General features: G+C 33.0%; 2 protein-coding genes across 2 annotated transcripts in view; one reads left to right on the top strand and one right to left on the bottom strand.

Annotated features, from left to right (window-relative positions):
- Window positions 1-24,153, top strand: part of LOC143203612 (uncharacterized) — a 286,782-nt gene that overhangs the window by 94,355 nt on the left and 168,274 nt on the right. The window lies entirely within an intron of this gene.
- LOC143203682 (uncharacterized) lies at window positions 5,606-7,064 on the bottom strand. Its single transcript, XM_076415931.1, has 2 exons — window positions 6,574-7,064; window positions 5,606-6,471 (listed from the first exon to the last, which is right to left on the bottom strand). Exons 1-2 carry the CDS (start codon window positions 6,986-6,988, stop codon window positions 5,606-5,608), a joined length of 1,281 nt encoding a protein of 426 aa, XP_076272046.1. The 5' UTR covers window positions 6,989-7,064.

Consider the following 24,153-nt stretch of genomic DNA (forward strand, 5'->3'; position numbering starts at 1 on the left):
ATTTCTTCTATTACTGTATCTGTACAATTACTTCCCCTTACATCCCTCCATACAATTAGGTTTAATTACTGCATTTCTAACCTAATGTTCTATATCAAGTATATTCTAAACAATTACACATATACATCTTTCGCACTCTACAATGCAGTGCCTTTCTACAGTTATCCTATATATACTCGTGTTTAGTTGTTTTCGCTTTATTAGCATTTTACCAAGAGCTCAGTGTTCCATTTTGAAATATCCATGTCTCGTCTATCTATCTCTCTATCCATCTCTCTATACATTGAAATTACAGATCTTTCTCTTAATTTAGTTATATGCTTTTAATAATGGTCTTTCTTTAGAAGCAATTCTCTTCGTTGTTTAACTTTACTCCTCTTTAATGCTATTTCCAAATACTGTATGAAGGAATGACTTACATACTACTTTTCACACTAGCAGGTTTCTCTGAAATAATTATGTCAAATTATGTCGAAAAAATCGAAAAAACTACTCACTGTTTTTATATATTTCATAAATTTGATCTAGAAGAGAGCTAATATACATGGTGATCTTGATTCTTCACCCGCATTGAATGTGGACGCTTTCTTTTCGGTGAATAGAACATTATATTATTAACTGTATTTAATTATATACGGTCATTATTTCAATATATGGTATAGTCGACGTCATATATGACGTACATTGGCTCTTTATAGGAAGGACTGTTCACTATCATTCAAATATTTGGATATGATAAGGTAATACTAAGTTATAAGCTCTATTTTAGTTGTGATTGTGATATCTTTGAATAGTTAACGGCAGACCTAAACTGGCTTTTTTTTTGTTCTGATCGAAAACCAGGCGATGGAATGCATCGCTACTGCTACTGCATTAAATTTGGGGATATGGCACCCGCTGATCGGGCAGCCGTTATTGGGCACGAGGAACCGGCGATTCGCGAACTTGAGTTAACACACGACTGGATACCGTCGTATGGGGGCGAAAAAGTTATGACTGCAGCGACGGATAAGGTCGTTTCAACCTGGAACGGGGGGGAGAAATTAGCGGTGACGCAGTGTTATGCTCCCAGCATGTCGACCAGCTCGCGAACAAGCGCGTTTTCAGAAGATCTTGAGCTGAGTTGTTGTTTATGGAATCATTGAGATATGAAGTGCTTGATTTCCGGAGCGTCAGTTTCCCTATAAATTTGATTATTTCTGACAAACTATGGAGTGTTTAAGATTCTCCTGAGAAGCCGTTTCACCTGGTTGGGTGTAACAAACTTGAAGTAGACTTCATTAATTAACATCTTCTAAAATAAGCATTTAATGGAGATGGGAAGTCTGCTAGAAGAGCAGATCAGAAAAGATAGCAGGTTTGCTATCTCCGAACCTTTCTGGATTTGGGAATGCCAGCCGAATTGTCGGCCGAAGTGGAGACTGTGGAGATACGTAACGTTATCCAGCCATGGAATTATTGCGGTGTCGATCTTAAGGTGCGAGACGCTCAGTGCATAACGCTTCTTATAGAAAATGAGGGCCTGGGTCTTCAGGGGGTTGATTTGCAACATCCAAAATTTGAACCACTTGACCGCATGATCGAGCTGCTTCTGTAAACATTCATTAATTGTAGGTTTGAACGAACGAACAGTGTCGTCAGCGTAAAACGCGACGTCAATGTGCTCTTCTCGGCAGATCTGAAATAAAGAAGTTAAATATTTAGGATTTGTTTACGACTGGAAAGAGTTTTGCTGATCTTGACCTGGGAGGTTCTGTCCGATAGATAGGACTTGATGAGAGTGGTTATGTCTTCTGGGAAGCCTAACCGCACGCATTTTGCGATCAAGCCGTCGTGCCAGACCTTGCCGAAGGCTTTGGTTAGGCCGAGAAGAACTGCTCCAAGCTTTTTACTTTGGTCAAGAGCGTAGTGGATGTGTGCGGCCAGACGGGTAGCCTGATGGACCGATGACTGGTGAGCGCGAAAGCCGAATTGTTCATCTGGAATGATGTTTATCTAAACTGGTTCTAACAGATATAAAAGTGGACAAAAGTTTGTCATGGTAACTATTGATGCCCCAACTAGTAAATAACAGCGAGAGTAATTTAAGGGGCTTATTCTTAAAGTGTCAGGCTTTGGAAATATGATAAATATAATCGATTTTTCCCAATTTCTTGACTACAACACTCCCTTAAAGAACAATAAAGATAATTTAATAGCCATCATGAAGATTTATTTAATTAAAAACCAACAAACCAACAAAACGGGTAATAAAATTTAAAACGATCTTTTTTACATAAAACAATAATCGTTATTATTGACGAATAAATTGGTTTTTTTTCGGGTAAAGCATAAAACCTAATTCATGAATATTCCAAATACGTGTACATTAATTATGTTAATGTTGTTGGGGTGTTTGGACCCAGAGACGTTTACCTTTCGAATATATTTTTCTGACGATTTTTTTTCTTTTGTTTCAGGTAAGTGATCAGTCCAAGATTTCTCTGTTACTGTGATGTATGGGTAAATATCGTGATCTTAATAAATATTTAAATTCGTAAATACAGTACTGCAAGTAAAGTTCTGTGTTTGAATCATAAAATAAAGAGACATGTAAAGGCATCTCTATTCTCTAATGGGATTCATACGTAAAGTCAAAGATTCATAATCAAGTTTTGCTATATTCCTAAATTCCTAAATTAAAAAATATGTTATTAATAAAATATTTTACTTAAATAATAGTTAACAGTGGATAAATATTTTTATATACATCAAAAAACCAATATCTAATCAGACAACTTAGAACTTATTTTCTGATTGTACATACATTGTTATTGTGCATAAAAAAATAATATTTTCAAAATATATTTATAAGTACAAGATAATACTAAAATATACTAAAATGAATAATATGTTTAAATTTGCATTTCTAAACTTTATTATTACAATAGCTGACCCGACAGACTTCGTCCTGTCAAAAAGATTTGTAATGTGGCAGTTTTTGTGCCTACGTATTTTAAAAAATTCTCCTGAACAGAACCATCACCCTGGTGATAGGGCGTTGTGAATAAAAAATAATTAAATAAAACATATATAAGGATTGAAAAGTAAGTAATCGCTTTATTGTTAATCATGTGAATCATAATTATTATTATTATTATCATTGTAGTGCTTTGTGGTATACGATGTTCTTTGTTTGATTACCTGGCGCATAGATAAACAAATCTGATGGTTTTCCAACACGGGAACAGGCAACATACAATTGACCATGTGAGAAACATGGGTTTTCTAGATTAATACCACAAACACTTAATGTTTGCCCCTGGGACTTGTTTATAGTCATAGCAAAAGCAAGCCGCACTGGAAACTGTAGTCGTTTAAACTCAAATGGCACATCAGTCGGAATCATTGGGATGCGCGGTATGAGAACATCTTCTCCTTTATACTTTCCTTTGAGTATAGTTGCTTCTATCACATTGTTTAGTAATTTTTTTATCGCTAACCGTGTACCGTTGCAAAGACGCGGTTGGTTGATATTTCGCAACATTATAACCACCGATCCAACCTTTAATTGAAGATTGTGAGGTGGCAATCCTGGCAAATCCAGCGAGTTTAAAAATTCCGGTGGATAGTTGACTACATCATCTTGATTAGTAGCCGAATCAACTGATTTATATATCCTCAATTCGCCTGTAATTTGTTCTTGAATTTTGAAATTTAATTCATTTACATCTATGTTTTTTGCAGCCAGTATAGCTCGTTCGCTCAACCAATCATGGTTTCTGTAATTTTGAGAAACATCTGGAAACACCTTCTGAATAAGTTCATCTTTTGATCGAGTTAACTGACAAAAACTTTGAGGAAAGTTAATGCAGCCAGTCAACATGTCTATAGGAAATTTGCCATTACCAATGTCAATGAGTTGTTTAGAGAATATGTTTCCAGATTGGTCATTTTGCAACTCGACACGCATATTCTTGCTTAAATGAAGTACTTTGACATGTTTCCACAAATTGGAGGACTTTAGACATGCATTGAGTTCATCAGCTGGCGTTGATCGTGGAATCACTGGCAATGTTTGACGAAAATCTCCTGCTAATAAAAGCATTGCACCACCAAATCGGTTATTATTGCTACGTAGATCTTTTAAGGTTCTGTCAAAAGCCTCCAAAGATTTTTTATGTGCCATCGTGCATTCATCCCAAACAATCAATTTACATTGCTGCAAAACCTTTGCCATTGCAGAGTTCTTCGAAACGTTGCAGGTTGGAGTTTCATTGCTTTGCATATTTAATGGCAATTTTAGTGCTGAATGGGCTGTTCGACCACCTTCAAGCAAAGTTGCTGCGATTCCCGACGAAGCGAGTGCAAGTGCAATTTTATTTTGTGAGCGAATTGTTGCTAATATTAATGAAATCAAAAAAGTTTTTCCTGTACCACCAGGTGCATCTAAGAAGTAAATCCCTCCAATTTCATCATTTGTTACTTTCATAAGAGTTTCAAATACATACTTCTGTTGTTCATTTAACAGTGGAAGATTTGTTTGAATTTATTCTTTCAAAGCGTTGAGATCATACAGTCTTTCTCGATGCAACTCTTGGTTAAAAGCGTCATGCATTGGACGATTGGGCGCGGTCAGGCCTAATTGAATTAATAGTTTGTTTGACATTATCAAGCACATGTCCTCAATTGAAATCAATGCTTCATTGTAAATTTCTTCACTGATTTGTATATTTGGATTTCCCATTCTATTCCGTATTTGATACAAAATATCATCACACATATAATCTTTGTACTTCATCCACAAATCAATTGGGTTTGATGGGAAGCATGTAGATATGATTATAGAAAACAATGTTCGTATTTGATGAGCGTGTGATGATATTACAGCATCATTGAGAGTTTGATCCCAATGAGCGTCATTTTCAAGCAATTGCAAACGTTGACAGGCTTCTCTGTAGGATCCACACAATTCACCATCAACAGTTCGTAACTGTTGGAATGATGTTGGGCCACGTACATTGACTAATAGCAGTCGTAAATAAAAACATTCATCATTGCTTGGATGTACTGAATAAATCCGGCCAATCGCATCGGTGGAATATACATCTGTATATCCTGGAACTGGTTTTCCTTGTTTCCGTCGTATAAATCTCCTTGAGGATTGATTCCAGGTATAATATTTTGGCATTTCAGAATATAGCAATGTTTGTGCGAAATCATCGTTTTGGCATGTCTCAAAAAAACTGGTTAATGTAGTAGATGGTGGCTGAGCAGCTCTTTGTACTGCGTTCTGTGCTGTAAAATACACTCTTTGTCCATTTTCTAAATGTACAGCTAAGTGAACAACAGAAGGGTGTCTCTCATGAATAGGAAAAGAAAATATTCGCCAAACTGCTTCATTACTGCTAACATAGCGGCCCATTTGGTATTGGGTAACTTCATCATTAGAATTCTCTGCACCAATTCCAATCACAGCCATATCACTCCCTTTGGTTACATATTTGCAAATGTATTTAATCGATTTCACTGAATGGCAAGATTCAACGTTGATGTGTGCTTTGAATGTCTTTGATAAAATGGGTGAATATGGAACAATCCAACGATTATCTATTTCAATATCTTGTTAATTTAATTTGACAATTGTTGATTTTCCATTGTCTGCTGTCGATCTGCGACGATACAATGGATAACCGTCATTACCAGTAATTGTTTCCGATATTAATGTCCGTGGATATCGTTTTGAACATTTACCATCCATCATACACGGTGAATTTTGATTAAGAGTTCCACAGGGACCATGTATCATGTTTTTGATAACTACCTCATGCAATCCAGGATCTACTTGTACATTAGGGATTTCAGCTGATATCACTGCATCAACTTCATTTGGCCTTATCTTTTCAACCAACCAAATCAAAATGTGTGCATGTGGCAATCCTCGTTTCTGCCACTCCACAGAATACATCCAGCAGCGTGTCTCACCAAACACATTATGTTTTACGATGAAATTCATTAAAGATTTCAACTTTTGTCTAAAGACTCTGGCTGTAATATCATGACGATCAATGGGTGATTGCCCAGGGAATAACTCCTGCTTAATTTCTATCCATTGCGGATTGCATGTAAATGTGATGAACAAATCTGCTGTACCATAATGACGAACATACGACATGGCATCTTGAGCATATTCGTGCATATGCCGAGGGCTTCCGATGTATGTTGCTGGAAGAATAGTCATCCGACCGACATTCTGTGCATTTCCATCAGTATTAATCGCATCTCGAAGGTGAATATACTCTTCAGATCGGAGTTTGGTTTGATTCAACCTGATGAATGTTAATCTCTCCATTTCAATTTTAACATACATGTCAACAACATATTTGTGATATAATCGGCGACATTTCAATATGTGATTATCTTCATTTTCCCGAATCATTAGGCGGTATGAATAATAGTTCATTGAACTGACTTTTTTGTTGGTTTCAGAACCTGTAAACAGATTTTGTTTTAATAACATTCAAATATAAAATTAAAATACATAATATAGTGACTGAGATATTATCGCCATAGCTAAACTAATATTTTAGTTACCTGTAATGGGATTTATCATTTTTATTGAGAAATCGTAGCCATCTTCACCTTGCCAAAATATAATGGGATATTGCAGTGCATCATATGAGCGGTGTGTTTCCTTTATACGTTGTAATTGATCATTCCGACGATGTAAAACAATATCACGGGATTCCAAGTTTTCTCCAACTACAACGATAGCAACTTCATCAATAGTTGGTGCATTAAAACGTCTTGTATGTTGACCTGCAGGTGTTTTATCAGCTCTGATTACAATTTTGTGATTATCGGATGGCATCAGATCCAGGGCAGTTTTAAACAATATAATCAATTGATTGCGTTGATGAAATAAATTTTGTAATTGTTCTACAATAGACCTTTTTACTAAATTGTTATGTGCACAACGCAGATCAATTTCTTGTGGTGAATTGCCCATAAAATAAATTTGCAGGAATTTGTTGTCGCTATCTGACACTGGTAACAGTGAACCTGCTCTGTGATATATTTGCCCTTGTATCTGTAAATAAAAAAAATATTATGGTGTGGTATAAATTAATGGATTGTCAGTGACCAAACTTAAATAATATTTGATCTTAAAAAGTATATATTTAGTTTTAACTAATATCTATCAATTATAAAATATAATAAAAGTGTCACTGAAACTGAATCACCATATAATATGATGACTAAGTGATATATTTCGTAATGATTAAGAAATTGAAGATTAGTAACACATCTTAACTTTGGTGACAGAAAATTTTGTTCGCTAAAATAATTAGGATTAACTGCTATAATACATACCTTGAAAGTTGGCATAAAATTTTCCCGAACTGCATTTGTTGCCCCAAATGAAGTCATTTGAAAGCAATTGTTATATTGTTGGATATGTGTCAAAAAGTGTATAGAATCTGTTCCTATTCCTGAAACCAATGAGTACAATGGTTCTGGTGGTGGATCCAATGGTATCAATTTCACTTTACCATTTGCGCAACACAATCCATTGGCTTCGTTTTTGTATTTTAATGCCTTACAGTGTGAGCAAACCAAGTTCATAGAACCAATAACAACACATTGGTAGTTACTGTAGTCAATTGACACATCGTAACTGAAAGCAGCTCGATTCAAACTTGCGCGATTATTAGTTGAACGTCGCGCTCGCGGTTCACGCGTTTGTGATATCCGAATTCTTTCACGTTCATTTCCGTCGTCACGTTCTTTTGCAATACGATTATATCGGTAATTAGCTTGGTTTATAGCATTTCTGGTTCTTCTACCTAAATTGCTTCGTCTTATAGGAGGCATATCAAATATAAATTATTTTTTCACTAATCACGAACTAAACAAACACTAACTAACTAAACACTCTGCACAAAACACGATATACGAATTTGTTTCGTGTATCAGTTGACAATTCATCTGTCATCTGTCAAAAGTCATCTGTAACAGACAACTTTTTTTTTTAAATTTGATATGACTTGAACTCAAATCCTTTTAAGCCGTACGAATTGTTTTATTTATTTAAAATTTGAATTAAATTTTAAATAAATAAAAAATTTTAAATAAATAAAACAATTCGTACGGCTTAAAAGGATTTGAGTTCAAGTCATATCAAATTTAAAAAAAAAGTTGTCTGTTACAGATGACTTTTGACAGATGACAGATGAATTGTCAACTGATACACGAAACAAATTCAAACAAAAAGGGCTTTTTTTAGGGTTTTTCCAGCAATAATTCTAATTTTTCTCGCCGTAGAAACCATCCTTGAACTTCAACGAACATTTTAAAAAAAGATTTGGCCAAATTGGTCCAGGCGTTGTTGAGTTATGCGCTTACCATCACATTTTGCGATTCATTTTTATATATAAGATTATTATTTACATTAGATTACATTGCAGATTCACACAAAGAGTAACAAAATTATATGTAACAATTTTTGTTCGTAATATTAACACATATACGCTTAGTTCTTGATCTTTTTGGTCTTTGGTATTGTCTGATTCGTACCTAGATGAAGTTGAATGCGGTTTTCAGATCTCTCAATTCAATTCCTTTAAAAAATATTATATTTGTACTTCTAATTCTTTTTGAAGATTCTAATGTGGACTGAGCCACATAATATTCCAATATATAACTTCTAGCGTTATTTTCTTTTTCCATATTTTAAGATAAATGATCTATGAATATATTATTAATTTTTTTTTCAATTGAATGATGATTTTGTTATTACTGTTACTAGTTGCATGATATTTTTCTAAAAATGTTATTGGTTGGAAGAATTACTAAAAATCGTTATAATGTTAAGGAAACAGTATTATTGTTTCCTAGATATCTTCAACAGTATCTATACTGAAGGAAGCTTTAGCTTATCTCATAGTATAATATTTCTTGTTGTCTGATATAATTAACAGGTCAATTGAAAAGTTCTCGGCCTACCAGAGTAAAATACATTTTTGACAAAATTAGTTTTTTTATTCATCATAATTCCATTCAAGGGTCATACACTGATTATAGCGACCCTCCAACTTTTCGATACCATTTTTGTAGTACGATTTGTGCTTTGCTTGAAAATATGTCTCAGTTTCTGCGATCACCTCTTTATTCGACGAAAATTTCTTCCCAGCGAGCATTCTTTTGAGACCTGAGAACAGGAAATAGTCGCTGGATGCCAGATCTGGAGAATACGGTATGAGGAAGCAATTCGAAGCCCAATTCATGGATTTTTGCCATCGTTTTCACTGACTTGTGACACGGTTCATTGTCTTGATAAAGCAGCACTTTCATTTTCTTCAAATGCGGCCGTTTTTTGGCGATTTCGTCCTTCAAGCGGTCCAATAATACTATGTAATAGTCGCTGTTGATGGTACTTTCTTTTTCAAGGTAGTCAATGAAAATTAATCCATGCTTATCCCAAAATACAGACGCCGTAAACTTGCCAGCCGACTGTTGCATTTTCCCACGCTTTGGAGAGGGTTCATCGTATACAGTTCACTCGGATGACTGTCTATTAGAATTCGGAGTGAAATGATGGAGCCGTGTTTCATCCATTATCACATATCGACGCAAAAACTCGGGTTTATTATGCTTGATCATCTTCAAACACTGCTCCGAATCATCAACTCGTCGTTGTTTTTGGTCAAAAGTGAGCTCGCGGGGCACCCACTTTGCACAGAGCTTTCTCATACCCAAATATTCGTGGATGATATAATGTACACGTTCAGTTAATATCTTTAGAGTATTTTTTCCCTTCAAAAGGCAATATTTTATCAACACGCGAAATTCCTTTTTATCAATTTTTTTCACAATAACAAAAGTTGCTTCACTCAAAATACTATAATTCACAAACTAATGATCCGACAGCTGGAAAATTTATACACGCATCTTTTGAGGGTTAGGGCTAACTAAGAAACATATGGATTTGACTCTAGTAACGCCATCTATATTTCATACCGGGGACTGTTCAATTTACCTGTTAATATTTCTTGTTGTCGATATAATTATGAACAAATAATAGAGAAACCCGATAATTTATATTATTATATAACTATATATTAGGTGCTTGCATATATTCTAATTATTGTTGTTTGTGAATAGGCCGTTTCATGTTCACATCACGTTTCTACAAGGGTTCGAAAAAGCATTTTTTGTCATTTTTTACTTTTTTCAACCAACACATTGATAATACAATAAACGAATAAGAAAACGTTGAGTGATGCTTGAAAGTGTCCAAATATGATTCCCAGACTTCGAGGAAGGATAACGGCCTGATGGTAAAACAATCCGGTGAATTTTTCTATTCTGTATCGGCGGACTGTCGGAAATAGATGAATGACCCAACTATTAGTGGAGAAACCCGACGTGGAACAACGTTGTGGCTCGTGAATCAGGCGGGTGTCGTGTTTTGACAGGGCACGCACTGTCGTACGGCGGCACAACATCGCCTCAAAGGCGAAACAACCGATATTTACGACGGAATCCGAACGGAACGGCATTATGGTCCTATAATTAGACCGTTTCATTTTTTCGGTAGATTTATTTCCATCGCTCGTCGAATTTATAGCATCGAGGAAAATGGGGAAATTAGTTGATCTTCTTGTGATCTGTCCGGTGGATGATGGACACTTGCCCGTAATAGTAATGCAGCGGACGCGCGATCCTAAACACTCGATGATGAAAATGTTGCACAAAATTCGTATACAGAATCGCAGATTGTTTTTCTTCTAACTAAAAAATAATAGTTCTTTTTGAAATATTCTAGTTATAAATATACAGTCAATTCAAAACAGCAGTGTACCCACGTGATCTGTCAAAACGCAAGTCGCAATGGCAACTCTGGGTTTTGGTACATTTTGACTTCGACATATAACAAATTTCTAATATAAATAATGAAACAAAGATGTTATGTATTATAATTTTTTAAATTTTGTTATACATTATAGTAGCTCTAATGCATATATTATCGAAGAATTTAAAACTACAATTAATTATACAGCCACAATAATTTATAGGTAACAGTTGTTTAGTAGTACTAGTATAGGTACAGTTCTAGGCGCGTTTTTTTATGTAGTATTATCCTCCGAAGGCCTAACCCACCTAATTAACAATTGTAAATCTGGGTAATGTATATTACTTTCATTAGAGAGCATATTTACGTTTTACGCTCAGTTTTTGTTTCCTTCGGCGTTTCCTCCTTAGTTTGTTCTGTCACTACCTGTATACATATTTCTTGATAAAACTACATTTAATCAATGCATTTGCCATATCTGCAAAACAGTTAGTATTATTTCTCTCCTCATACATTTTAACCACACGTTCATGTATATTCTGAACAATAACACACATGCTCATAAAGCTGTCACACTCTATGATGCAATTTACTACAATTAAAGTATATTAATTGTATACTGAATTTTAGTTGTTTCCTTTTCCTGTTTCCTCTTTCATTTTTGGTAATTGTCAGCATTGGATCATAAACCAACATTCATAAATGACATTTATTCAATCACTGTCACTTTCAGTAACACTAATCAAGTGAAATAACTAAGGTGTTTATTTCTAATCTATCAAAAACTTGATCAATCTTTTGGATTGAGCTCATCCAAACCGAAGGTATTATTTTCGACCAGCCTCTTTTCATAAATCGAAACTATCTAGTTGAATATCCTCCTCGACCTGAATGTCTCTTATAATAATTCTTTGCAATGCCCCATATCAACTCAATTGGATTAAATATGCAGTGGTAGTGAGGAGGACGCAATACTAGCCATAATGTTCAGCAATCTGATCTACCATGTATCTTTTCTCAGGCTTATTTCTAAAGATGTAACTTACATAACAATGTTTAGCACCCCTAATTATAATATTTCAAACATTTGACAAACGGACAACTTTTGCAGACTCTTTCGGTTACATGATCGAACTTCTCGAACAGCATTCTATCTGTTTTCAAATAGAAAAAAAAATGAGAAGGAAAATACTGCCTGACTGTAAAACGAATTTTCAACTTTCGACAGGGACATAGTGATGACGTGCGCCACTACTCGTTTGAATAGATTATGTGTATGAGGGATGAATAAAATAATTTAACCACCTGACATATACACAACAATTATTTCTCAATAACGGAGCCACCCATGGTTCAATGATGTTGGAGGTGGAAATCTAGTCCTCACTCTCTGCTCTAACTGTCCCCATGTCTCCTCAATTATACGAGTGAGAGAGTTATATTTTCTTATCTTATTATTTAGCTGTATTTTCCGGTCTCTAGTCCATTTGTGATCACCCGTAGATGGCAATGTTACAAAACTAGGCGTAAATTGTTCATCCAGATTCAGCTATTACTCATAAAATAATTATATCACCGGCCACCCCTTTTCTAACAGAATCCAGGCCGTAACACGTCGTCAATTCGTCAAATCGCTTGCTGGAAAGAGTCCCGAGGTCTGAAAATAACAAAAAGAAGAGCCAGACCGAAGAGGGAGTGAGTGGATGCTAGGGGGCGATAGCGTCGTCGCACCCGATAACGCTAATCGACGGGACGATTTAGCGGACGAGGTGGAGATGAAACCGCAGCGCAGACAATGGGGCAACTGCGAAACAGAAAACAAAGAACGATTTCCCGGAATCTGGAGTCTAGACGGGCGGCGCTGATAAGATAGCTGGCGATGCAGCGGGCGACGACCAACGGCGGCGGTGGAGGCGGTGGCGACAGCAGCGTCGGCGGCGACCGTGCCGTATCGGCAGAGCGCCCTGTTGCACCGATGCACCAGACGATCGGGCTGCCGTTCTGAGCCAGACGGCCAGACCGCAGCGGACGTCAGTCAGTTCGACCTATGTTCGCTCTATATTTTTGATTCTCCTTCTATCATTTTAAAGGACGTTTGGAGGTATGTCAAAGTATAAATAGATTTAAATGACATATATATATAATTAAAATGTGTGTATTAAAATATATTTAAAATCATTAATTTTAATATTCGACCAATATCTTTCGAGAGATTACTGAAGTTATAGTTTAAACAATTTTTTACCGAACATAAGTGAGTACCATATTTTCGAAGTAATACTAATTAGGCGATAAACGATGTTACCATCTTATTAGGCATCACCTTCTACATAACTACTGATATTTTCATCAGTCCATCTATTAAAGTTAGAAGGAAAAGTGTATAAATTGTCAAAAATCAACAATTTTTGTATGTATATGGTTTAAACAATTTTTTTACAACGAAATATGAGCACCATATTTTAAAAATGGTTAAGTTTAAATTAAGAAATTAATAAAGTAGAACAGAATATTGTGGTTTTTCCTGGTATGGAAAATATGTAAAATATAACAGCTTTTGAACAAAACTAATAAATTAATTAGACGTAAAATTATTTCACCATCTTATTTAGAATCAAATTTTACATAGTTACTGACATTTTCATCGGTCTATCTTTACTTACTTTAAAATTAGAAGGGAAAGTCTGAAAATGGCCAAAAATCAACATTTTACCTGACTATATATATGGAAAAAATGCAAAAATGTGTAAGGTCTCCGAATGACCTCAGAATTTGATATCTGATGAATATTATAGTGAGAAAAACCATAAATGTGCCAGTTTTGCCATTAGATCAATATCTTTCAAGATATCAGTAAAATTATAGTTTAAACATTTTTTTACAGAAAATACGTAAGTACCATATTTTAGAAATATTATTGATTAAGTGAAAAATGATTTCACCGGCTTATTAAGCATCAAATTTTACATAGTTACTGACATTTTCATCGGTCTATCTTCACTTACTTTAAAATTAGAAGGAAAAGTCTGAAAATGGCCAAAAATCAACATTTTTCATGACTATATATATGGAAAAAATGCAAAAATATATAAGGTCTCCGAATGACCTCAGAATTTGATATCTGATGAATATTATAGTGAGAAAACTATAAATGTGCCAGTTTTGGTATTAGATCGATACCTTTCAAGATATCAGTAAAATTATAGTTTAAACATTTTTTTTTGCAGAAAATAAGTGAGTACCATATTTTAGAAACAATATTGATTACGCGAAAAATGACTTCACCGTCTTATTAAGCATCAAATTTTACATAGTTACTGACATTTTCATGGGTCTATCTTTACTTACTTTAAAATTAGAAGGAAAAGTCTGAAAATGGCCAAAAATCAACAATTTTCCTGACTATATATATGGAAAAAATGCAAAAATATGTAAGGTCTCCGAATGACCTCAGAATTTGATATCTGATGAATATTATAGTGAGAAAAACCATAAATGTGCCAGTTTTAGTATTAGATCCATATCTTTCAAGATATCAGTAAAATTATAGTTTAAACTAGAAATAATATTGATTACGCGAAAAATGACTTCACCGTCTTATTAATCATCAAATTTTACATAGTTACTGACATTTTCATCGGTCTATCTTTACTTACTTTAAAATTAGAAGGAAAAGTCTGAAAATGGCCAAAAATCAACAATTTTCCTGACTATATATATGGAAAAAATGCAAAAATATGTAAGGTCTCCGAATGACCTCAGAATTTGATATCTGATGAATATTATAGTGAGAAAAACTATAAATGTGCCAGTTTTGGTATTAGATCGATACTTTTCAAGATATCAGTAAAATTATAGTTTAAACATTTTTTTACAGAAAATAAGTGAGTACCATATTTTAGAAATAATATTGATTAAGCGAAAAATGATTTCATCGTCTTATTAAGCATCAAATTTTACATAGTTACTGACATTTTCATCGGTCTATCTTTACTTACTTTAAAATTAGAAGGAAAAGTCTGAAAATGGCCAAAAATCAACAATTTTCCTGACTATATATATGGAAAAAATGCAAAAATATGTAAGGCCTCCGAATGACCTCAGAATTTGATATCTGATGAATATTATAGTGAGAAAAACTATAAATGTGCCAGTTTTGGTATTAGATCCATATCTTTCAAGATATCAGTAAAATTATAGTTTAATCATTTTTTTTGCAGAAAATAAGTGAGTACCATATTTTAGAAACAATATTGATTACGCGAAAAATGACTTCACCGTCTTATTAAGCATCAAATTTTACATAGTTACTGACATTTTCATCGGTCTATCTTTACTTACTTTAAAATTAGAAGGAAAAGTCTGAAAATGGCCAAAAATCAACAATTTTCCTGACTATATATATGGAAAAAATGCAAAAATATGTAAGGTCTCCGAATGACCTCAGAATTTGATATCTGATGAATATTATAGTGAGAAAAACTATAAATGTGCCAGTTTTGGTATTAGATCGATACCTTTCAAGATATCAGTAAAATTATAGTTTAAACATTTTTTTGCAGAAAATTATACGCGAAAAATGACTTCACCGTCTTATTAATCATCAAATTTTACATAGTTACTGACATTTTCATCAGTCTATCTTTACTTATTTTAAAATTAGAAGAAAATGTCTGAAAATGGCCAAAAATCAACAATTTTCCTGACTATATATATGGAAAAAATGCAAAAATATGTAAGGTCTCCGAATGACCTCAGAATTTGATATCTTATGAATATTATAGTGAGAAAAACTATAAATGTGCCAGTTTTGGTATTAGATCGATACCTTTCAAGATATCAGTAAAATTATAGTTTAAATATTTTTTTGCAGAAAATAAGTGAGTACCATATTTTAGAAATAATATTGATTACGCGAAAAATGACTTCACCGTCTTATTAATCATCAAATTTTACATAGTTACTGACATTTTCATCGGTCTATTTTTACTTACTTTAAAATTAGAAGGAAAAGTCTGAAAATGGCCAAAAATCAACAATTTTCCTGACTATATATATGGAAAAAATGCAAAAATATGTAAGGTCTCCGAATGACCTCAGAATTTGATATCTGATGAATATTATAGTGAGAAAAACTATAAATGTGCCAGTTTTGGTATTAGATCGATACTTTTCAAGATATCAGTAAAATTATAGTTTAAACATTTTTTTACAGAAAATAAGTGAGTACCATATTTTAGAAATAATATTGATTAAGCGAGAAATGATTTCATCGTCTTATTAAGCATCAAATTTTACATAGTTACTGACATTTTCATCGGTTTATCTTTACTTACTTTAAAATTAGAAGGAAAAGTCTGAAAATGGCCAAAAATCAACAATTTTCCTGACTATATATATGGAAAAAATGCAAAAATATGTAAGGCCTCCGAATGACCTCAGAATTTGATATCTGATGAATATTATAGTGAGAAAAACTATAAATGTGCCAGTTTTGGTATTAGATCCATATCTTTCAAGATGTCAGTAAAATTATAGTTTAATCATTTTTTTTGCAGAAAATAAGTGAGTACCATATTTTAGAAACAATATTGATTAAACGAAAAATGATTTCACCGTCTTATTAAGCATCAAATTTTACATAATTACTGACATTTTCATCGGTCTATCTTTACTTACATTAAAGTTGGAAGAAAAGGTCTGAAAATGGCCAAAAATCAACAATTTTCCTGACTATATATATGGAAAAAATGCCAAAAAAATACGTAAAGTCTCCGAATGATTTCAGAATTTGATATCTTATGAATATTATAGTGAGAAAAACTATAAATGTGCCAGTTTTGGTATTAGATCCATATCTTTCAAGATATCAGTAAAATTATAGTTTAAACATTTTTTTGGCGGAAAATAAGTGAGTACCATATTTTAGAAACAATATTGATTAAACGAAAAATGATTTCACCGTCTTATTAAGCATCAAATTTTACATAGTTACTGACATTTTCATCGGTCTATCTTTACTTACTTTAAAATTAGAAGGAAAAGTCTGAAAATGGCCAAAAATCAACAATTTTCCTGACTATATATATGGAAAAAATGCAAAAATATGTAAGGCCTCCGAATGACCTCAGAATTTGATATCTGATGAATATTATAGTGAGAAAAACTATAAATGTGCCAGTTTTGGTATTAGATCGATACCTTTCAAGATATCAGTAAAATTATAGTTTAAACATTTTTTTACAGAAAATAAGTGAGTACCATATTTTAGAAACAATATTGATTAAGCGAAAAATGATTTCACCGTCTTATTAAGCATCAAATTTTACATAGTTACTGACATTTTCATGGGTCTATCTTTACTTACTTTAAAATTAGAAGGAAAAGTCTGAAAATGGCCAAAAATCAACAATTTTCCTGACTATATATATGGAAAAAATGCAAAAATATGTAAGGTCTCCGAATGACCTCAGAATTTGATATCTGATGAATATTATAGTGAGAAAAACTATAAATGTGCCAGTTTTGGTATTAGATCGATACCTTTCAAGATATCAGTAAAATTATAGTTTAAACATTTTTTTACAGAAAATAAGTGAGTACCATATTTTAGAAACAATATTGATTAAGCGAAAAATGATTTCACCGTCTTATTAAGCATCAAATTTTACATAGTTACTGACATTTTCATCGGTCTATCTTTACTTACTTTAAAATTAGAAGGAAAAGTCTGAAAATGGCCAAAAATCAACAATTTTCCTGACTATATATATGGAAAAAATGCAAAAATATGTAAGGCCTCCGAATGACCTCAGAATTTGATATCTTATGAATATTATAGTGAGAAAAACTATAAATGTGCCAGTTTTGGTATTAGATCAATATCTTTCAAGATATCAGTAAAATTATAGTTTAAACATTTTTTTTTACAGAAAATAAGTGAGTACCATATTTTAGAAACAATATTGATTACGCGAAAAATGACTTCACCGTCTTATTAAGCATCAAATTTTACATAGTTACTGACATTTTCATCGGTCTATCTTTACTTACTTTAAAATTAGAAGGAAAAGTCTGAAAATGGCCAAAAATCAACAATTTTCCTGACTATATATATGGAAAAAATGCAAAAATATGTAAGGCCTCCGAATGACCTCAGAATTTGATATCTGATGAATATTATAGTGAGAAAAACTATAAATGTGCCAGTTTTGGTATTAGATCGATACTTTTCAAGATATCAGTAAAATTATAGTTTAAACATTTTTTTACAGAAAATAAGTGAGTACCATATTTTAGAAATAATATTGATTAAGCGAAAAATGATTTCATCGTCTTATTAAGCATCAAATTTTACATAGTTACTGACATTTTCATCGGTCTATCTTTACTTACTTTAAAATTAGAAGGAAAAGTCTGAAAATGGCCAAAAATCAACAATTTTCCTGACTATATATATGGAAAAAATGCAAAAATATGTAAGGTCTCCGAATGACCTCAGAATTTGATATCTGATGAATATTATAGTGAGAAAAACTATAAATGTGCCAGTTTTGGTATTAGATCGATACCTTTCAAGATATCAGTAAAATTATAGTTTAAACATTTTTTTACAGAAAATAAGTGAGTACCATATTTTAGAAATAATATTGATTAAGCGAAAAATGATTTCATCGTCTTATTAAGCATCAAATTTTATATAGTTACTGACATTTTCATCGGTCTATCTTTACTTACTTTAAAATTAGAAGGAAAAGTCTAAAAATGGCCAAAAATCAACAATTTTCCTGACTATATATATGGAAAAAATGCAAAAATATGTAAGGCCTCCGAATGACCTCAGAATTTGATATCTGATGAATATTATAGTGAGAAAAACTATAAATGTGCCAGTTTTGGTATTAGATCGATACCTTTCAAGATATCAGTAAAATTATAGTTTAAACATTTTTTTACAGAAAATTAGTGATATACACAGTGATATAAGAAGCAATATTGATTACGCGAAAAATTATTTCACCATCTTATTTAGTATCAAATTGTACATAATTACTTACATTTTCATCAGTCAATCTTTATTTGCATCAAAATTAGAAGGAACTATTTGAGAATGGCTAATAATCAAAGACTTTCTTTAATTTGTGATTATTTTAATGGAAACGGCAACAAAAACTTGATAACGGTAAATGAAAAATGTGGCAAGAAATTTGTTCACTCCCATAAATTGTATTATAATGCATTATTTTTAAGATATGTTTAATTTAAGAGAAATCCACTAATTTTTTGAAATACACTTTTCATTACGTAACTTACGAACTAAACACTGCAGGAAAATAGTATGTACTACCATTCGATTCAGTGTAAATTTCTTTATAATTCATGTAATTTTTTTATTAATCTATGATTATTTGAACGGAAATTATAACAGAACTTGAAAGTGGCAAAAAATTACAGATTTTTACGACTAATACATATGGAAAATGTGACAAATTTTAACATAACATAACTTAAAAACTAATGACTGAATACAAATGATTATACTATAATTCGATCGAGAATTTAAATAAAATTCTTTACAATTTCAATAACTTTCCTTAATCTACGATTAATTGAATTGAAATGACAACAAAAAATATTCACAACTATGTTTATGGAAAAGTGCCAAAATTGCTTACTTCTCCTTTATGCGGGATTCTCAAAATATATGACTTTTGCGACGAAAGAAATGAAAGTACAAGTTAAATTATTTATAAATATATAATTTTCGAAGTCTCTGACAAACTCAAATTTTCTCATTTTTTTCTCATTTTTGTTAAGAACTATATTGTGGTCAATAAATATTTCAGAAATAAAGTACAGAATAGGGGAATTCGCCTTAACTATATAACAAAAGGGACAAAACAGTAATTATAGTTAATAGCGAGAAAAAATAGAAGAAAATAGATAATAATAAGAAGACTTGAGGACACGGAATAAATTGTGCCAAGAAATAAAATGAAAAGAATCTATAGATATTAATTACACTGTATAATTCAGGAACATTTTTTTAAAAATGTAAAAGTTATAATCGATCCAACAAGAAACGACCGGGCGAATTGACTAGCGTCCGCCTTGGGCTTAGGACAAGTCCCTAAAGCCCCTGCCAGACCGTCAAGCGGCCTGCATATTCGGCGATTGCATCTGCGTTAGCCCGACAAGCCAGCCGGGTCTGGTACGGCACGCACGGATGGTTATCGGTCGCGGTCGGAATGCATCTCTCCGCTCCGCCGTTTTTACTTCTCTTTTGATCGTAAACGGAGGCCCCGTCCTTTATGTACTTTCGGACGCTCGATCGCCGCCATACATACACAAACTCGTTTCAATCTGTCAACGTTGATAATATCTATCTCTCTCTCGAAAACTGAATAGTTTTCGTATGTCATCAGATCGACATCTGCGATGAGTATTTACGTCTTTTTCTTATTTTATATAAACTACCTTTATAGTGTTAAATTGCATTTCTTAAACAATGCTGCAGCTTACGAGGATTTTGAATATTTTTCAGAAAAAACTCACCACTATTTAGTCATATTTTTGTGAAACTATATAAGATCCCAGCCTATATTATTAAAAACATTTCAAGTACGAAAAAATATATGAAGAAAGACTAGAGTTAAACTCAGACTATTCATCATTTGCATCATTGGACCGGAAAAGAGTAAAAGCGGTTGTTGAATAGGCATTCGGAGAAAACAAACATTGCCCTGCAATATTCCTGGACGTCTCACAAGTTTATGGCCCGGTACGGCATTTGGAATTAATCTACGAAATGAGCAAATTGTTATTTGTTATATTGAATGACAGCCAACTTCTCGAATCATATCTTTTCAATAGAAAATTTAGAATCTCATCAAGAGGAATTCTCAAAACTTAAATCTATTTAGGCCGGAGTGTCTTGGGACCAGTCCTTGTACCCGATCTACACTCCTGATATCTTAACAACAAAAGAAACAGTGCCGATGCGAGACAGAGAGACATCTCCGCCTAGGACTGTAGAAAAAGTACAACTAGCGGTCAACAAGATCTGCAAGTGGACTACTGACTGGAAAATACAGCTAAATAGCTCCAAAATAAAATAAAAATAATTATATTACTTGATGGATGATCGATCCCTCAAGCAGAATCAGCTAAATATCATGTGAGAAGAGATAATTATAAATTAGAATTGTTAAAAATAAGCAAAGATTAAAGTTCGACTCGGTGTGGCAAATACTTAAAACGTCAGTGATTGTTTATTTTATCGAAGTTTTTGTACGTTGGTATATAGATAAAGATAAGATAGACAATGTATAGTAAATATATAACAAGTTAGTCATTCTAATTTTACCCAAAAAATGATCAGTATTTACCTTGATCAATATTTCTTTATTTAATTTCGACATATATTCTAGAAATCCTTTTTGTATTTTTATTAAATTATATATAACTAGCGACCCGCCCCGGCTTCGCACGGGTGCAATGCTGATACTAAATTAAATACACTACAGAAAAAATATGAACGTTGTATATAAAAACATAGCGGCCCGCTCCGACTTTGCACGGGCATAAAATATATATGCCTATGTCACTCAATGAAAACATGATTAAAATCGATCCAGTATTTTTGGTTCATTCATTACTGCCCTTGGCCTGCACGCATTAAATTTGGAGTAAAACAATTCCTCTTCCCCTATACTTACTATGAAGATTTCCTGCTATCTTTGGAATATCTAAATTCATACAATTTTTATTACATTACACATTTTTAAACGCAAATTTTAAATTTGTAATATCTCCGAAAATATTTGTTTAATTTACATGCTGTAAGGAACCATATTGATCTATATTAATTGCACACTGTATTTAAGGTACTTAATTCGATAAGGATTAATGCCGTATTGCTTAAAATAGCTTCGTAAATAAGCCATTTTCTCACGTAAAAAGTAAACAATAAAAATGGTTAATGTGGGTTATCCCTAAAAGATAAACATATACAAACGCGGACTTTTTTGTAGACCTTTTTGTGGTGTACAATACTGTAGTACATTAATTTGATCTAACTCGTAGGGTTAGGCAGCGTTTTTGCTAATTGCTAAATAAGCCTAAAAAAATAGGTTAATTTACGACATCACGTTAGAAACCTCTAAAATTAGCAATGTTGCCTTAGTATATTATGCATGTATTATACATATAAACCTTCCTCTTGAATCACTCTATCTATAGAAAAAAACCGCATCAAAATCCGTTGCGTAGTTTTAAAGATTTAAGCGCACATAGGGATATAGGGACAGAAAAGGCGACTTTGTTTTATACTATGTAGTGATATAGAGAAAGCTATTTTAGAAATGGTGCGGGTTTTCCCTGAGGAGTCAGTGAAGGAAAAGAAAAGTTCAATAATAAAAAATCTCACTTTACGAGATTAGAAATAGCAACTCATAAAATAATGCGAATATTTTAAAATATATTAAAACATTAACACGTTAAAATAACCAGCTATTAAAAACACTGTACTCAACAATTGATTTTCTGGATTCTTTCACTTCTTTCCTAGTTCTAAAGTTTTTAATCAAAAATATTCTTAGACTATTATATTTTCTACCTAGAATATGGAGCAACTTACTAGAGTAAAAGAGTCATTTACCACAATGACTAATAGTTACTTAGTCATCATTGCAATATCAAGATGTTGATTCATTTTCCAACATATGCCCAAGTGCGCTTGTTAGCAAGTTTATTTTTTAATATTTAATTTCAAAAGACACTATCATAATATCTTCTTTATATGGACTGTTGCTCTTCCATCCCAATAATCTTGTAACATGTCAATTGAAAAGTCCCCGGCCAGACACATAGATGGCGTTACTAGAATGAAGTCCAGATGTTTTTAGTTAGCCCTAAGCCTCAAAAGATGCATATATAAATTTGATAGCTGTCGGATCATTAGTTTGTGAATTATAGCATTTGGAGTGAATCAACTTTTGTTATTGTGAAAAAAAAGATAAAAACGAATTTCGCGTGTTGATTGAAATAATGCTTTTGAAGGAAAAAAATTAAGTTGAACAAAAAACTTGGCTTGATGCCGAGTTTCCTGACACTGCCCCAGGAAAATCGACCATCAAGTATTGGTATACTATGTTTAGACGTGGTGAAATGAGCACTGAAGACGGTGAACGCAGTGGACTTGAGGGACAAGACAAGGACAAGGGGTTTTTACCGACAAAACATTAAAAAAATCCACAAAATGATTTTGAATGACCGTAAATTGAAATTGAATGAAATAGCAGACCCTCTAAAGATATCAACTGAACCTGTAATATTTTTAATTTATGATTTTATAATGTCTAGCTCAGGGAAATTTTCACATATATATACAACCTTTTCTCTTGGGACTGAATATATCTTTTAATGACTTACTCATAATTTTGGATTCATTACAAAATTGTAAATGTTCGAAATGTTCGAAATCTCTTCAGAAATCTACAAATAGGATATTAAAATTGTATTGACATGAGAGTTTTATGAGATATTATTGAATGTTGGTATTTTCTTCCATGTCATGACTTTGTTTATTATGTTACTAACCAAACGTTATTTTTGATAACTATTTCTTAACTATAACTGTTTCTTCTTCAGAAAACGAACACTGCACGATTGCATACCTGTACTTATCATAATAATTATACAGCTACAACTGTTCTTAACAACAACCAAATATAGAGGCATTGTTAAAACGGAACCATTTCTGTCTTATTTAAAGAATGGTACGTGTTTGACCTACGAACAATTAATACAGACCCGCTCTTATTGTTTATAACGAGGGGATTGTTTGGCGTGGTCGCGCCAAAGCGAGCACAGCACCGTTATTACGAAAATAAATCGACTGTATAGGTCGAAATAGAACCGGGTGAGTCATCGGCGCAACGCCAGACAATTCGGTCCCAGAGCGAAAGGTGGCGGCGGCGGTTCTGACGCTGGCCACGTTTTAAAATGGATTCCGCGAGACACAAGTGCGCGTCCAGAATCGGAAATATGTCCGGACGAATTACGGATTCTCAGGAATTAGTGGCTAGGGATGTCGACCGCGAGTAAGAAGATCGATATGTCGAAGTCGAAATCTAATTCGGAGTCTAATTGTCGAACAAAAATTTTTTGATGGCTGAAGCGGAATCTTGCACAAAAGTTCGATGGTTGTTTAGAGGGCTAGTTTTTTAATACTTAATTTCAAAGGATCATTAAAAATCCCAATAAAAATTTTGGGTTATTAATATTTTGTTGATTTTATTAACTATTGAAAAAGTATC

This window comes from Rhynchophorus ferrugineus, unplaced genomic scaffold (genome assembly GCF_030347505.1).
Source record: "Rhynchophorus ferrugineus isolate W39M unplaced genomic scaffold, kcgeb_rfMv2 rfM10, whole genome shotgun sequence".
In the NCBI taxonomy this organism is placed as follows: domain Eukaryota; kingdom Metazoa; phylum Arthropoda; class Insecta; order Coleoptera; family Curculionidae; genus Rhynchophorus; species Rhynchophorus ferrugineus.

Coding starts and splice junctions, on each gene's coding strand:
- LOC143203682 (XM_076415931.1), bottom strand. CDS start 6,988: ATGGGCAATTCACCACAAGAAATTGATCTGCGTTGTGCACATAACAAT. Junction 6,472..6,573: donor AATGATAAATCCCATTACAG/GTAACTAAAATA, acceptor ATCTGTTTACAG/GTTCTGAAACCAACAAAAAA.